The sequence below is a fragment of the Mesoplodon bidens genome (assembly GCF_964165515.1).
Source record: "Mesoplodon bidens genome assembly, chromosome: 18".
In the NCBI taxonomy this organism is placed as follows: Eukaryota; Metazoa; Chordata; class Mammalia; order Artiodactyla; family Ziphiidae; genus Mesoplodon; species Mesoplodon bidens.
This window is the reverse complement of record NC_138175.1, coordinates 60,156,125-60,173,346: the sequence shown is the minus strand read 5'-3', so window position 1 is coordinate 60,173,346 and position 17,222 is coordinate 60,156,125. Positions and strand designations below refer to the sequence as shown.

The 17,222-nt window shown below is 43.1% G+C and overlaps 1 protein-coding gene across 9 annotated transcripts in view; it reads left to right on the top strand.

The window, feature by feature from the left end:
• LOC308606606 (zinc finger protein 606-like) overlaps positions 1 to 10,858 on the top strand; it is a 36,487-nt gene extending 25,629 nt beyond the window's left edge. For 2 of the 9 annotated variants that reach the window (XM_081217709.1, XM_081217706.1), the window contains 4 exons: positions 442 to 2,790; positions 6,227 to 6,331; positions 7,238 to 7,279; positions 9,987 to 10,800. Coding sequence is in view for 4 of the 9 variants with exons in the window: in XM_081217702.1 (XP_081073828.1) it covers positions 442 to 646 (205 nt within the window). In the remaining 5 variants the exon portion in view is untranslated. Of the gene's footprint in view, positions 1 to 441; positions 2,791 to 6,226; positions 6,332 to 7,237; positions 7,280 to 9,986 lie in introns of those variants that run through there. The other 7 variants (XM_081217704.1, XM_081217703.1, XM_081217710.1 and 4 more) reach the window with 7 other exon arrangements.
• Positions 10,859 to 17,222: the final 6,364 nt, after the last annotated feature.

Sequence of the window (17,222 nt, the reverse complement as noted above, 5' to 3'; positions counted from 1 at the left end):
CAGACTCTCCGAATTTCCATTCACTCTCATAAGTGATTAGCTAGACTGTCCGCGCTGATCAATCAGAACAAAAGTCTCTTGAGTTGACTTCACCAAACTTTAGTTCGGCTTCTTCCCTCCCCAAAGACCCTTGAACTCTGACTTACTCCTAAGGTTAAATAAGTATTCGAATGCAGGAAAGTGGCCCCTCTCTAGAACCAGCTGACAGCAAGACATCTGCTGCTGCAGTCCGATCTTCCACTCCCCACACCCGGTTTTTTCTAGACTTGTTCACTCCTCCCTGTGAAAGAAAGTTCCTTTCTGCGCAACCTTGGAGAGGCTTGCAGATCCTACTGTCAAGAGTGTTCTCCCTACTGCAACAGTCCCCCTCTCCTTACTGGAATCGTCTTTCTGAATGTAGTCTCTCCTTACCTAAGCTTGATTTTGTTTTCTGTTTGGCAGAAGTTGGCTCCAGGCCCTGCTTCTGGGTCTGGTCAGAACCCACAGCAGGAAGGATGACCTCCCACAAGGCCTTGGTGAGCTGCCCAGACACGCACGAAGGCTGGGTTTCTGTATGGGAACCACTGAGCAACTTCAACCAGGAAGGACAGAAAATGCTTTTGTTTTTAAAGAGGTCCTAGTGGCTGCTGTGTGTATAATGACCTGATGGAGGCAACCTTTACCAAAGAAGGGAAGCGCGGAAGCTACTGTGGTCGTTCCGGCAAGACATGAAAACTTGGACCAACGTGGTGCAGCAGTGCGCAGAGTAGTGATGAAACGCTTCACCGTACAGATTCAAACCGCTCAGTGAACCTCAGAGCAAGATAAACACAAAGAAACCACATTATTAAAAAGTACTGAAACCCAAGAGAAAAGGTCATGGTCATGGTGGAGAGGCGTGGATCGGATTTACCTTCTTTCCGGTAATAATTAAAAACTCCTAACCTTAAGCAAAAAGCTTAAGGCAACTGGAGAACAACCGTAGCAGGAAGAGACTATGGTGGAGCCCATCCTCAGTTACCTAGGAGACGCGGCTGGGCTGCACTGCCTTCTGGGAGTTGTGGTCCATAGGCCGGGCCCCGGCCTCCTCGGACAGGGAAGCATCTGTGAGGCGAAGACTACAACTCCCAGAAGGTACCGTGGCGTGCCTCCGACCAATGGGAGCACTCAGACCGCTGGGAGACAGCGGCCTGTGCGGCCTTCTGGGAGTTGTAGTCCATGGGCTGCACTTAAGATCACCCAAACTCAAAAGCTTTTCTCATTTTTAAAAAATAATAGCTTTGACAGGGAGGGACAAGACAGGGGTAGGTGATTAAGAGGTACAAACTACCATGTGTAAAATAAATGAGTTACAAGAATATGTTGTACATCACAAGGGATATGCCAATATTTTATAGTAACTTTAAATGGAGTATAGTCTATAAAAATTTTGAATCACTGTGTTGTACACCTGAAACTAATATTGTGAATCAACTACACCTTATTTTAAAAAGAGCTTTGAAGCTTTGACAAGAAATGAGTTGCCAAGCCGTGAAAAGACATGAAGAAACATACTACTAAAGAATATATTAAATAAGTATTAATAAGTGAAAGGAGCCAATTTGAAAAGGCTACATACTGTATGAGTCCAACTTATGACATTCTGGAAAAGGGAAAACTATGGGGATAGTGAAAATATCAGTGGTTGCCAGAGGGTTGGGGGAGGAGAGAGGGATGAATAGGTGGAGCATAGTGGATTTTTACAGCAGGGCACATGTGCCATATGACATTTTATAAGACTGGATACATGTCATGATACCTTTGTCAGAACCCACAGAATGTGTAATGCCGGGAGTCAACCTCAACATAAACTAGGGACTTTGATTATGATGTGTCAATGTAGGTTCCTCAGCTGTAACAAATGTACCTCTCTGGTGTGAGATGTCAATCATAGAGAAGGCTGTGTGTGTGTGTGTGAGTGTGTGTGAGGGGGCAAGGGGTACGTGGGAACTCTGTTGTGAACATAAAGCTACTCTAAACAAGAAAGTCTTTTGAAACAACAATAGCTTTCTTGAGGTAGTCACATACCATAACATTAACCTTTTTCAGGTGGTTTTTAGTATATTCACAATACTGTTCACTCATCACAATCATCTAAGTCCGGAACATTTCATCACTGTCTTGAGGTAGTCACATACCATAACATTAACCTTTTTCAGGTGGTGTTTAGTATATTCACAGTACTGTTCGTTCATCCCAATCATCTAAGTCCAGAACATTTCATCACTCCAAAAGGAAACCCCATTAGCAATTACTCTTCTCCCTATTCGTTCCTCCCCCCAGCCCTTGGCAACCAGTAATCTACATTCTGTCTTGGATTTTCCTGTTTTGGACCTTTCATATAGATGGAATGATATAACGTGGCCTTTTGTTTCTGGATCCTTTCACTTAGCATAATGTTTTCATAGTTCATCCGTGTTGTAGCATAAATCAGTACTTTGCCCCTTTTCTTGGATGAATAATATTCCATCGTGTGGATATACCCTTTTTGTTTATCCATTCATCAGTTGATGGACATTTGGGTTTATAATAACTTTTTGGTTATTATAAATAATGTTATGAACACTGTTTTATGTTCTTTTAGGTGATGGTCAGTCAGGTGCAGCCATAAGAGGAGACACAGGAGAGTAGCAGGAAGAAACAAAGTTTATTATACTCACAGGTCCTAGAAAGACGGAGTTACGGCATGCCACGAAGGTCCACACATGCTGCAAGCCAGGGAGCGGGCTCAACCAAGCAGGTGGGGAGCAGAGAGTGAAGACTAGCCCACAGGCAAGTGCTTTTCTTAGGGGTGGGGGTAGAATACACAGGAAGAGGCATGAGGCATGTCATTGGTGCTTTTGAATGTTACTAGGGCATGTTCAGGGGAGAGCAAAGAGGAAGCCCCTTGTAGCAGGGCCAGCCTTATCACTTGATAAGCCTGGTCACCTGGGAGGGGTGCTCACAACCTGTTTGTGGGTATGTTGAGGCAGGAGGAAAATACAAAATTTAAAATTTTACAATGAAAGAGGTGAAAGGGGTAAAAAGGTACAAACATCCATTTATAAAATAAGTCATGGGGATGTAATGTACAGCATCACAACTGTAGTTAATAATGCTGTATTGCATATCTGAAAGTTACTAAGAGAGTAAATGTTTTTAGTTTTATTTGTTTTTATTTTTTATTGAAATATAGATAATTTACAATGTTGCATTAATTACTGCTGTACAGCAAGGTGACTCAGTTATACATATATATACATTCTTTTTTTATATATTCTTTCCCATTACGATTTATCACAGGATATTGAATAGAGTTCCCTGTGCTATACAGTAGGACCTTGTTGTTTATCCAGTCTCTGTATAAAAGCTTACATCTGCTAACCCCAATCTCCCATTCCATCCCTCCCCCAACCCTCTCGCCCTTGGCAACCACCAGTCTGTTAAGAGTAGATTTTTTAAAAATATTTATCTATTTATTTATTTTTGGCTGTGTCGGGTCTTAGTTGCAGTGCGTGGGCTCTTCATTGTGATGTGCGGGCTCTCTAGTTGTGGTGCGAAGGTTTAGTTGCCTCTCAGCATGTGGGATTTAGTTCCCCAACCAGGGATCGAACCGGCATCCCATGCATTACAAGACATTCTTAACCACTGGACCACCAGGGAAGTCCCAAGAGAGTAGATCTTTTTTTTTTTTTTTTTTTTTTGCGGTATGCGGGCCTCTCACTGCTGTGGCCTCTCCCGTTGCGGAGCACAGGCTCCGGACGCGCAGGCCCAGCGGCCATGGCTCACGGGCCCAGCCGCTCCGCGGCACGTGGGATCCTCCCAGACCGGGGCACGAACCCGTGTTCCCTGCATCAGCAGGCGGACTCTCAACCACTGCGCCACCAGGGAAGCCCGAGAGTAGATCTTAAGAGTCCTAACCACGAGAAAAAAAGTTTGTAATTATATATGTTGTAATATGTATATGTGACAGATGTTAACTAGACATGATCATTTCACAATACATACAAATATCGAATCATTATGTTGCACACCTGAAACTAATATAATGTTAATGTCAGTTACACTTCAATAAAAAAAAACTACAATACGATCCACACTGTAGTGCTCCAACATCATTAACAATATTATTTGGGGTGAATAACACTTGCCACCTGGGTTGTCGAGATGCTAAACTGACTGGGACGGCTGGACATGGCCACTGATGGCAAATTTTAGTAAAGGTGACAATGAGGAATAGTCCTATAAGGCATATGACGAAGGTTGGGAACACAGTTTTGCAACCGGACACCCTACTTTGGAAGAAAGCCAAGAGAACAGGTCAGGCACCTCTGGATTTAAGGGAATCTGTTGAAAGGTTTTGGTGACATTATGAAAGATCTTATCTCTTGGCCTAATCCTCATAGCTTGATCTTGTATTCTCTACACATCTGTCAGCATTATTAACTCACAGTGGTATTCTGATGCTTGTAGGATTCATCCAGCTGGGCTGGATGCACAGACTGTAAGAACCAAGTCTAGGAAGAGCCAGGTGTTCACAGACCTGTCGGAAAGGATTGGGCAAGGCAGTAGTGACCATTGGAAAGTTGATATCCCAGACCAGTCCCAAAGACAGAGGTGTCCATCGGGAGCTTGAGAGACCTAAATCCAGTCTAAAGGTCACAGTACCGATAGGGAGCCCCAACCTAAGTTCCAAGAGACACAGCAGATGAACTCATCCAGACGGGCTTGATTGGGGGCGACTCTGAGACTGCGGGATTTAGAGAGAGCGTGGGGCACTGTTCTTACCTGGCTCATCCCTGGGCATGGCAGGATGGGAGGAAGGCAGATTGGGCTGTTGTAAGAGCAGAGCAAGAAACTTCATGGCCCACAGCGGGCGTATATCTGGAGGCCTGCCTTCTCATCTCCTGACATTCAGGAAGGACAGCTGCCCTTTAGGGCACAGCACACGAGGAACCAGCTCCTAACCCCAGAGGACTTTACAAGCCTCAAAAGGTCTCTGGTCTGTTCACTTATTCTAATTGGTAGGAGGAATGAAAACCTGTTTTCTGTATTGTGGGAACTACCAGATGGGCAAAGGGCACGTCCGGGGACAACCTTCTTCCATGCCATCTAATTTTCTATCCCATTTCCACATTTTCAGATGATTCATTTAATCTCCTTTAAAGAAACTTCTGGAGATGGCCACTTGGGTCTAGGTTTCTGAACAGCACCCCCAGAGGCTGGAGGAGTACTGAATTGCTTTATTGAAAATATTATACTCTCCCATTTTACAACCAGAACTAACGTTCAGTGCCCACACTCTTTTTGAGCTTTGCGTGGACTCCCTTATTGAGCCATCGCTGTAACCCTGTGAAGTAGGTGTTCGTTCCTGTCCTGTTCTTCTGCTGAGGAAACTGAAGCTCAGAGGGGTAAGTAACTTGATCAAGCTCAAACATCTAGGAAGCCAGAGATGAGGGTTAGAATTCAGGCATTTGAACACAGAGCCCTGCTGTTTTCTCTGTTGGCTTCTTATGATGTGTCACATTGAATTATTATTATTTTTTAAATATTTATTTATTTATTTAGCTGTGTCGGGTCTTAGTTGTAGCGTGCATGTGGGATCTAGCTCCCCCACCAGGGATTGAACCCGGGCCCCCTGCACTGGAAGCACGGAGTCTTAGCCACTGGACCGCCAGGGAAGGCCTCACGTGGGATTATAATTGATTTCTTTCTGCCTCCACACTAATCTGGACGCTCTCTGAGGACAGGGACCTGTTCTCATTCACATCTGTACCCAAGAGGTGAGCATCCCTCCCAGTGCGCTCACTCATTCTGTCAGGCTCCCCACTGGCTGACTTGGTTCCATGAAAGAATTCCATGTGGCAACGTGAGCTGACGTCACACTGGTGTTTCCCAGTCAGAACCCAAACATTCTGTAGCGAGAAGAGCTCCTTAGTTCCTCAGAGAAATATAGGACAGATGCTAGCCTACAACTAAATGATTCCTTTCACCCATACGATAACAAACTAGCAGTTTTGGAACGATGGACAAGGTTCAAAGTTCTTTCGCCATTTTATTTTTGTTTTTAATGGAATTCCCACTTCATTTGTGCTTGCCTTATGCAGGTGAGTTCAAACCAGCTGGACAAACAACACGCTTAATGGGTCGCTTCAAGCATGTTTTCACTTGTTTTAGGGGAAGTAAAAAGGAGTAGTTATATTTCACTGCCACAAGTTTTCTTTTCCAGGTTATATACAGTCACAAAGACCCACAAATGTCACCAAAAAGCCCACACTGTATCCTAAGGAATTTCAATTATCTCATGTTCAAGGAGCTTTCTCAAAACACAGAGGTGAGTCATTGTTAGTACTCGTTCAGTGAGATGAGAACTGTATTCTGGGGTCCTCTTATGTGCTATATCAATGTATCTCTTTTTTTAAGATTTAAAAAATTTTATTTATTTTTGGCTGTGTGGGTCTTTGTTGCAGTGCGTGGGCTTCTCATTGCAGTAGCTTCTCTTGCTGCTGAGCACGGGCTCTAGGCACGCGGGCTTCAGTAGTTGCAGCATGTGGGCTCAGTAGTTGTGGCTCATGGGCTCTAGAGTGCGGGCTCAGTAGCTGTAGCACACGGGCTTAGTTGCTCCACGGTATATGGGATCTTCCCAGACCAGGGCTTGAACCTGTGTCCCCTGCATTGGCAGGCTGATTCTTAACCACTGCGCCACCAGGGAAGCCCAATGTGGCTCTTCTTGTATATTTGTTAGTAGCATGGTCCATAAAATAATAAAATTAGATAAGCATTGCTTGGAAATTATATCCTACACTCTTCACTCTCTGTAAGCTGGGTGACAGAAGGGCTGTGACTGTTGGCCCCTCCCTGGCCCCGGCTCTCCGACCTGATGAGAGTACAGCCCTCTTCAGCTCTGTGCTAAGTTTCTCCAGTTCCTCAGCTTGGGAGGAGGTTTCCCAGCTTGCGTGACTGCAAAAGCAGACCAGGACCCAAATGCATTGTGTTCTTAATGGTCCAGATTCATCAAAGGAAACACTGGATGCAAGCAGAGCACCATGCTTCTGCAAATTAAGCCGCGCATTTCCATCAATACTAGGCATCGGAATAAACTTCTTGAGGACATTTACCATCTTAGCTATTCGGAAACTACGTTTTAGGCCCCCTCATATAATACCAAGTTACATCCTAACTTTCCTAAGTGCATCTTAAACCTGGCTCTTCTTTCTGATCCCCTTCAACAGCCGTCTAGCTCCAGCATGTACTACACCCACGCCATTCCCAGGGCGTACTGGTAAGTCAAGGCATCTGGGAGAGTGGGTGGGATCCATGGACGTTCACAAAGCTGCTGAGCTGTGTGGCTCCAGAGGGCACCCCGCGCTGCTTGTCACTGACCTGTACAGCCCCTTTGTGCAAATTAGAAAAAGGGGCCCCCCGCCCCATGGTTGGATTAGTAATGATGTTGCTTGGGGCAGATTAGAAAATAGCACAGAGGTCAAAGCATCAGGAAATACAGAAAAAAAAACAACCAAACCCACAATTAATCCATCCCTCCATCCATCCCAAAGACGTTATTACCCTTCCTAAAGCTCAGCTATAATATTTCACTTCCCAGTTCACCCCCCACCCCAGCACCAAAGCCCAGAAAAGGAGTTCGGGCCAAGGTCTCAGAAGGCCCACATTATAGTCCTTACTTTGACACTAACTTGTCTTGTGAGATGGCAATAGAGGTTCGCTGAAACCTCTGCCACGCCTGAGCTTTGGGTCCCAAGTGTAGCTTCTGATACAGAGACAGAGACAGAATTGTTTGTCTAGTCAGATCACTGGAAGACTCCCATTTTCTCCTGTAACCTTCAGCTCTTGGTTATATGGAAAGATGCCTACCTCATAATAGGAAAAATACCCATTGAAAATACACTAGAATTCCAGTTTTCAGCTATCATGTTGAAAATAGGCAAAAAATTTTACAACAAACTCTCCTGGCAAAGGAGTAGGGAAAGATAATCTCATATCTTGTTTGTAGGCTAGGAATGAGTACAACTTCTACAGAGCGCAATTGGCAATTCTTATAAAAAGAATGCATTCACTTTTTGACCCAGAGTGTTGAAATATCCCTGGGATTTGTTTTAATCAGGTATGGTAAGACACGCAGACAAAGAAATGATTGTCATGAAGGAAGACGTTTATACACACGGAATCCTAGAAACAGAAGGCATGGCACAGCATGCCGGGCCATGTCGGGAAGGACCAGAGTGGGTTAGGAGGCAGGAGGAGGAGAGAGGAGAGAATGACCCAGAGCTTCTGTTGGGGGTTTTGAGGGAAGGAATGGGTGAGGTGGGGTAGGTACATGGAGTAAGCTTAGTGTTGCATAGTTTCAATAATTTTGCTGGGCTCTGGGCTATAGGAGTGGTTCTCAGGTGTCCAGTACCTGGCCCTGGGGTGATTCAGGGCAGAGGGAGTATTGGCCTGGTGTGTGAGGGTTTGATGGTTGGTTTGAATATCAAAGACACCACAGGGGAGTCGCTTGCTGTCTCTGGGAAGTAGCCAGTCCAGAGAGGTGGAGCCTTCCCAGGATGAAGGCCCCAAATGGTAGACCATCAAGGATATAGAAAATAAGAAAATAGAGTCAATATACCCCGCAATTCCATTTCTGGGAATTTTATTTAAAATATGCTACTCCAAGGAATTTCCTGGCAGTCCAGTGGTTAGGACTTAGCACTTTCACTGCCAGGGCCCGGGTTCAATCCCTGGTCAGGGAATTAAGATCCCACAAGCCACATGGCGTGGCAAAAAAAAAAAAAAGAAAGAAAGAAAGAAAGCTACTCCATTTTCTTACTTCATTTACCCTCCCCTTTTGCTTGGTGACTTTCTCATCTATTTTTCTCATCCCACAAATACTCCCAACATATCTACCCCAGGCTCGCTCTTAGGGGATGACCTTGTTTCCTCCATCACTGACAAAATACAAGCACTTGACAGAGTGTCTGCATCCCCTGATCTAGCGCAGTTGTACCTTCTCATTTTTCCTCCCGTCTAGGCCAAGGCTGACTCCTTGCCTGTGCACCAGCTAACATCCCCTCAGGCCAACTGGGGACACCCCAGGCAATTCTCTCTCCCTTTCCAGGAACATCACAGCATTTAAAAGTATCATCCCCGTTCTTCTATGAACATGCTGTCGGTTTTCCCATATTAAAAAACAAACCTCGTCTCTTGATCCCTCAGCCCCCGCTGGGAGCTGCCCCCATTTCTCCTCCCTCCATGACAGCAAAACTCTTTAGGAAGTTTCCAAAACTTGCTCTCTCCAATGCCTTTCCCCCTGTTCTCTCTCAAACCTGTTTCACTCACGCACATCGATAACATCTCCTTTGACTAGGTCTCCAACGACCTTCCCATTGCCAAGTCCAGCAACCAATTTTCAGGAGTCATTGTATTGAAACCGACTGTAACCCATACCCCCCCACCTAATATTTCATTAAGAAAATGTGAAAACACAGAAAAGTTGAGAGAATCATAGAATGAACATCTATGTACGCCACACCTGAAGTCTACAATTAAGCGTTGAATCTGCAAGCATTTTTACAGTCCAGGTTCTTTTTGTCATGTCAGGCTGACTTCACATGGAGGTATGAATCTCAAAGTATTTCTCAGCTCAGTCGTTGAACCAGTGAAGGGACACAAAGTGAGGGAGGGCCACGTTTGCGACAAGGAGTAGGCACTTCAATCTGTCAGATTTTTACAAGTGGGTAGTTTTGTTGTTGTTGTTGTTTTAAAATACTTATTTATTTTGTCTGTGCTGTGTCTTGCAAACTCTTTAGCTGCAGCATTCGGGATCTAGTTCTCTGACTAGGGATTGAACCTGGGCCCCCTGCATTGGGGGCATGGAGTCTTACCTACTGGACCACCAGGGAAGTCCCTACAAGTGGTTGAGTAATGTACTTAGTCGATTGCTCTTTTGTTCAGTTTGTACCAACAATAGCTCTGTTTATTTATTTTTATTTCAGATAATGGGAGAAGTGGTACACCTGAGCCTACAAAAAGCATCCAAGGTTTTGTAGCACATTCAGTGGGCCTAAATACCAGCTCCAATACAGGTTTGCGGAATTAGATTCTGAATTGCCCTACAATATTCCTTTTGCAACAGCACTACACAACCTAAGACCATCCGGGCAACACTTGAGTTGTAAAACTAAGGCCACTCTCCTTTCAGCTACATCGATGGCCGGTTCTGCTGTACTGAGTCAGGGATCCAGTCTCATAAGAGAGGGCTTTGACCAAAGACAGGAGGCAGATGGAAAAAGGAATCAGAGATTGGGTGGGAATTCAAATGATATTTGTTCACACAGGCTGTACAATCTAGCCTCTGTGTTTTTTTTTTTTTTTAGTTAAGAATACTATTTTTAAGGTTATTTCTGATTTTCTCTCCCATTCTGCCAAAACAATATGATTAACAAATATATTAAGTGATAGTCACACCTAAAATGAGATTTTATGAGAACTTTTTTTTTTTCCATTTTTAGCACTGGTTCCTCATAGACCTGCTCTTGTTCAAGTAATTACAATTGAGTGTATAGCCTTCAGTATTGCCCTGATATGTGGGATCACTATTTCCTACATGATATAGTAAGTCTATGCTAAATAACTTTTACCATCCTTAAGTAAGACATAACAAGTTAACTAGGTTATTATTTTGTGATGGTAATGATGATGATGGTGATAATTCTTATAATCCTTAAATTATTATGGTCATTATACATTTTCAGACAGTGTTTTTTAGAATATGGGCTATATTCATGTTGGGTCATGATATAAATGAAAAAATTTAAAAGAAACTGGATAAAAAGAATTTTGTAAGTAAAAATAGAAATTAATTTTAAAAAAAAGCAAGCAAACAAACAAAGAAGAAACAGGACAGAATACAATTTAGTAGAATAGAAAGTATTAAAGTAAATGTTGGGCTTCTCTGGTGGCTCACTAGTTAAGAATCCGCCTGCCAATGCAGGGAACACGGGTTCGAGCCCCGATCTGGGAAGATCCTACATGCCACAGAGCAACTAAACCTGTGCACCACAACTGCTGAGCCTGCGCTCTAGAGCCAGCGAGCCACAACTACTGAGCCCACGCACCACAACTACTGAAGCCTGGGCACTAGAGCCCGTGCTCTGCAACAAGAGAAGCCACCACAATGAGAAGCCCACGCACCGCAACGAAGAGTAGCCCCCGCTCACCCCAACTAGAGAAAACCCACACAGCAACGAAGAACCAATGCAGTCAACGACAACAACAACAAAAAGTAAATGCTGATTTTCAACCTTTTCAGACTGAAGATTGTGAGGTAAATCTTATCTCTTACTGTGGATCATGATCAAAAATGTTTGAAAGCCACAGTCAGAGATGCTGTCATCCTCCCAAAATGTGGCTTTCTGGAGTGAACTTGATACTTTGGAGGGAATCTTAATAGTGCAAAGCAGAAAAGAGTGACCACTCTCTCTTTCACTAGAAACTTATTATCAATGCAATAATAGTAGGGGTAATAGTAGCGTTTAGGGAAGACACTTCATCTTGTTCACACAAATAAAGCTTGTGGTCAAGCTCAGGTTATGTGATCATTTTGAAATTAGTGTCAGACGAAAGCGAGCCACACTGTGACATCATGCTACTCTGATCAGGACCAACACATTGATTCCTATTCTAGGATTTAGTTCCAGGACTCCATTATATCCCATCAGAAATAGCTTGAGGAAGTACTAAATTATTTACTCTATCAGGATTAAGTGTGTACATGGGAAATGTATTGCCATGTATGGGATATTTTTTAAGGTAGCCATTTTAGGACCACTTGGAGTATGTCAAATGAAGGCAAAATTAAAGATAAAATTGAAGAAATTTTGCTAAGGAGAGAGTGTCCCCAGTATGTTTGGTTCTGGGTTATCTATGACTCAATTTATGTAACTTATCTAGACAAAGATGTTAACATATGAAGATTGCTAAAGTAACTCACTACAACGTATCCTCCTGGAATTTCAGTGCCCAATTAAATTACTGAGCTAATGTCAACATTTACAGCTTTTACATTTGTGTTACCCCCTAGTGACATTTTAGAACCTGAGGCAAAAGTACATGTTTTTACATAATTTTTAGTGGTTAATTTTTTCCAGAAGTAGATTTTTGAAAATATATTGGTGAGTTTGATTTCACTTAAACTAGGAAAGTAAAGTTATAATAAATTTTGTTTCTGGTAAAGATAAAGTATTTAAACTTAAAATAATGCTGTGAGTTTTGATACAGCATTTTTCAATTTTTAAAATATATTTCAACTACTTTAATGTTTTGGAAAAGAAGAACTGTAAAATAATACATAAAAACATGTACATAGGGACTCACATTTTCCCTTTTGACTCAGTCTCCCATATGGTTCATCACAGCACTGATGGATCCTGTCTTTAAAATTTTGATATTTTGTTTATCATGGATTTTTCCCATTCATTTCTTTTATTTTTTTGGCCATACCATGAGGTTTGCAGGATCTTAGTTCCCCGACCAGGGATTGAACCTGGGCCCTAGGCAGTGGAAGCACCGAGTTCTAACCACTGGACCGCCAGGGTATCCCCTCATTTCAATTTTTTACAATATTAAGTCAAAATATTTATCCCCATTACTGAGTTTTTTGGCACCCCCTTAAAGTGTTCACCTAAAGCGAGCACCTCACTCTCCTCACCCAAAATCTGGTCCTGTTCCAGCTTCCTGATTATCTGTAACAGTGTTTACAATCAGGCCATTTCTTCCTGCTACAGAGCATGATTCTGGAATGTTCCCCCTACATCCCTTCCTCCATCACAGCCCCTTAGAACACAAATAAGCTAACCCTAAACTGATTTGTTATTACATGAGTCCAACACAAGTAAGAAGGTAAGTATGTCAGGAACAAGTAGAACTCTGTTACCCTTCACGTCACACAGAAATGTCTGTTCAACGATCCACTTCCAAGCTTGGGCCTAGGGTGGGGCGAGCGTGGCACTCACCTCAGGTGCAAAATTTAAGGGGGTGCAGTAGTCAAGAAACTCAGTAGTCAAGAAAAATAATAATTTTTTGCAATATTTTTAAGTCTAAATGCCCTCAAAAATCCGTGATGAACAAAATATCAACATTTTAAATACACGATCAGTGATGGTGTCGGGCCAAAGCATATTGGAGACTAAGCAAAAGGAAAAATCAGCGGTACCTATGCTACCTTTATTTAAAATGTTGACATTGTGTTCCTCATGGATTTGTTGGCATTAATTTTTCTTTTGTAAAATGTTGCATTAAGATGTTATTGAACTTGATCATGGAGGTTTGTGCCCAGCCCGAGTGCCCCATTCCCGTCACCTGGCTCCAAATCACTCGCCCCTTTTCTGCGTGTCAGCCCCAATCTGAGTTCTATAATTCTATAGAACTATAGAATTCTGTAATTCTAATTATATTTCTATAATTAATTATAGTTCTATAATTATTTGGGTTTAAGTCTATTTCTGCCTCCTCCCCCATGTACTAGTGACCCCTTTTCAGTCAGAAAGTCACAAGATTAAGACAGGATGATTTAGTGGGAAAATTGTGCTTTTAAATTTATCTATTTTGTCCTCCAGTCGACTGGTACAGGCTGAGGAAAAACAACAACTTGCGTCACTCTATGAAAATGTCAAGATACCATTATTAGGAGAGGAAGAGGAGGGCTCTGAGGACGAGTCCATGCGCCTCCTTCCAGAGAGGGAGAAGGAGCTGGAGAAGTTCATTCATTCAGGTAGAGGGTCAACCAGCTTATCCTGTCAGATCCAAAATCCAAGGGAGAGCTTCCCTGGTGGCGCAGTGGTTCAGAGTCCGCCTGCCGATGCAGGGGACACAGGTTCGTGCCCCGGTCCGGGAAGATCCCACATGCCGTGGAGCGGCTGGGCCTGTGAGCCATGGCCGCTGAGCCTGCGCATCCAGAGCCTGCGCTTCCGGAGCCTGTGCTCCCGCGTACCGCAAAAAAAAATTCAAGGGAAGCTGAGCTGACAATGGTGGTTGGGTTTTCAAAGGCAAAGCTAATGAATATTTACAGCCACACGTGCAGGAATGAGCCATTCGCATCAAATTACACAGAGGGGCAAACAGCTGTGTGGTTGTTTGATTCCTTTTGCAAGGCAATTCCAAGGACTGAAAAGAGAGTTAAGGAAACAAGACTTTTCCTGGACTCAACATTTCCCTTAAACATACTTATCAATGTCGTGTTGTTGCCGAGTTTTGACCACAGACAGGCAGATGCCCTCCTGCGCTGTCTGCCTCAGTCTGACGTGGAAATGGGATGCAGGCCCACGAAACAGAGGTTACTACCCCCAGGTCAGAGACGCCCCAGTGAGAATTGCCCACTACCCCTGCAAATCCTTGTGAGGAGAGAATAACATATATGCTCAAAGAAACTTGATTTTGTAGAAGGTCTGAGATTCTTCAGTACTTGCTTAAAAAAATTCTAGAGCAAAACGATGTAGATTGCAGTGTCTGATTCAATACTATTAAGAATCCGCTGCATGGATCTGCTCTCTAAGCACCCCAGAGATAGTCAGAGAGAGGCTGAGAGGCCAAGAGAGAAGAGATAATTGATGCTTACTGAGGCAGACCGCCCTTGTACTCTTAGAAAATATTTTTAATGTCTTTTCATTGCATTGAATTATAACTTTTCTAAATGTTTAAAAATTGAAGTATAGTTGATTTACAATTTTATAAATTTTTAAAACTGGATATTTATAAAGCTTGAATACAGAAAGTGGGAAATCATTTCGAAATGCAATTTTCACCATCCTTATCAGACAAATAACATTCATGAAAGCCTGAAAATTCCATTGTTTGTTCCTTTATTTTTCCATATATTTCCTCCCTTCTTTTGTCTCTACTTCCTGATTTATTACTAGCTAAATAATGTTATGTCTACATTTTAGTCATTAGATCAAAAAGAAGAAAACATATAGAAAAGAAGAGATTGAACACACAGCAAAAGTTGGTAAAGGAAGTGGAAATAAAGGATGCTATACATACTGCAAATCCGGGGCTTCTGTGAAAAGAAATGAAAGAGAGGCAGGACATGCCAGCCAGTGTGGAGGAAACAGTGACAGATGACAGAATGTGAGCATGACTTGCTCCTGGAGAACCTTGTGCAAGAGCACTCTAAAGGAAGAACACCAGACGTAAAAACAGGAAATAAATTCATATGATCTAGCAATCTTGCTTCCTAGTTCTTAGAGTTTATGAATAAATACAATTTAATTGGAAAAGAAAAAAATCCAACTTCGTAAGTGTGAAAGAGAAATTGTCAGGATTTTCTTTTCTCCTAACCAGCAGTTTCTTCGGGTAAGTCTCTCAGACCATGTGAGGAAACCACTTTCATGAAACAAAGCTTCCCCAGTGACATTATCTGTTAATTCCAGTAGCTCGCTTCCATTTTATGTATAACAAGACTGAGAATGTCAAAATGAATATGACAGCAGACAGTAACCTTTGTTTTTAGGGATCTGGGATCTGGTGCAGGAAATAGGTCTGCAGGCAAAGAGCTATAAAGCATTGCCAGATGTACTGAGTGCTGTAAACTGGGAGTCACCGAGAGCTGTGGAAACACAAAAGGGGCAGGATTTAATCTGAGTGGTGCTGTTGGTGTGGAAAACAGTCTGATGGTTCCTCGAAAAGGTAAGCATAGAGTCACTGCCTGACCCAGCAATTCCACTCCTGGGTATATATCCAAAAGAATTGAAAATATATGTACCTGCACACAAGAGAAACCCTCACACAGACGTTCATAGCAGCATTATTCATAAGAGCAAAAAGGTGGAAACACTGCATATGTCCATCAACCGATAAACAAATTAACAAGATGTGGTCTCTCCATAGAGTGGGATGTTATTAAGCAAGAAAAAAGAAGTACTGACACATGGTACAACATAGATGATCCTTGAAAACATTATGCTAAGTAAAAGCGGTTAGACACAAAAGGTCCACACATCGTATGATTCCATTTATACAAAATATCTAGAATAGGCAAATCCATAGAGGGTCAAAGTAGATAAGTGGTTCTAGGTGCCGGAGGAGGGGAGAAAAGGGAAAGATGGCTGGTGGGTAGGAGGATTCTCTTGGGGGCAATGAAAATGTTGAAAAGAAGATTAGTGTAACTTGAGGCTGGTACCGAACCCAAGTTCAGCTGCTCACCACTCAGAAGACCAGTACTCAAGAGACAGGTGTTATATTTGATTTACAACATTGTTTTAATTCCTGCTGTACAGCAAAGTGACTCAGTTATACATATATATATACACTCTTTTTCTTTCTTTCTTTTCTCTTTTGGCCACACCTTGCAGGACCTTAGTTTTCCGACCAGGGATTGAACCTGGGCTACCGCAGCAAAAGTGCTCAATCCTAACCACTGGACCGCCAGGGAAATCCCTGGACTGCTTTTTATCAAGTATCAAGTACATGAGAAGAACATGAATCTTCTCAGGCAGATGTGTCTTAGCAAGAATCACTGAGGCAGGCAGAATTCTAAGATGGCCCCAAGACGCCTGCCCTCTGGTGTACACAGCTGTGTAGTTCCCTTCTCTTGAGTGTGGGTCTTTGAATATGAGGGATGTCACTCTTGTGATTACGCAAAAGTGATGGGATTGTCGCTCTCTTAATTGTTACATTAAGCCACCTGTCCAAGTCTTTAGGGACTGGTTCCGTGCAGGGAAAGACCTTTACTAATCAACCCAGTGTGAAGGCTTCAGGCTTTCTCAGTTTTTTACCAGACATGCATCTTCCCGTGTGTGTGTGTGTGTGTGTGTGTGTGTGTGTGTGTGTGTGTGTGTGTGTTTCACCAGTTCTACCATATACAGTATGCTGCATTTATTTTTATTTTTTAAAAGTAGGATTGAAAGCCTTTTAGTCTTTTTTTTAAATTAATTAATTAATTTTTGGCTGCATTGGGTCTTTGCTGCTGCGTGTGGGCTCTCTCCAGTTGAGGCTAGCCTGGGCCTTTCACTGCGGTGGCCTCTCCCTGCTGCGGAGCACGGGCTCCTGGCACATGGGCCCAGCAGCTGTGGCTCACGGGCTCCAGAGCACAGGCTGAGTAGCTGTGGCGCTTGGGCTCAGCTGCTCTGAGGCATGTGGGATCCTCCCGGACCCGTGTCCCCTGCATTGGCAGGTGGACTCCCAACCCCTGCGCCACCAGGGAAGTCCCTATGCTGCATTTAAATGTCTTAATT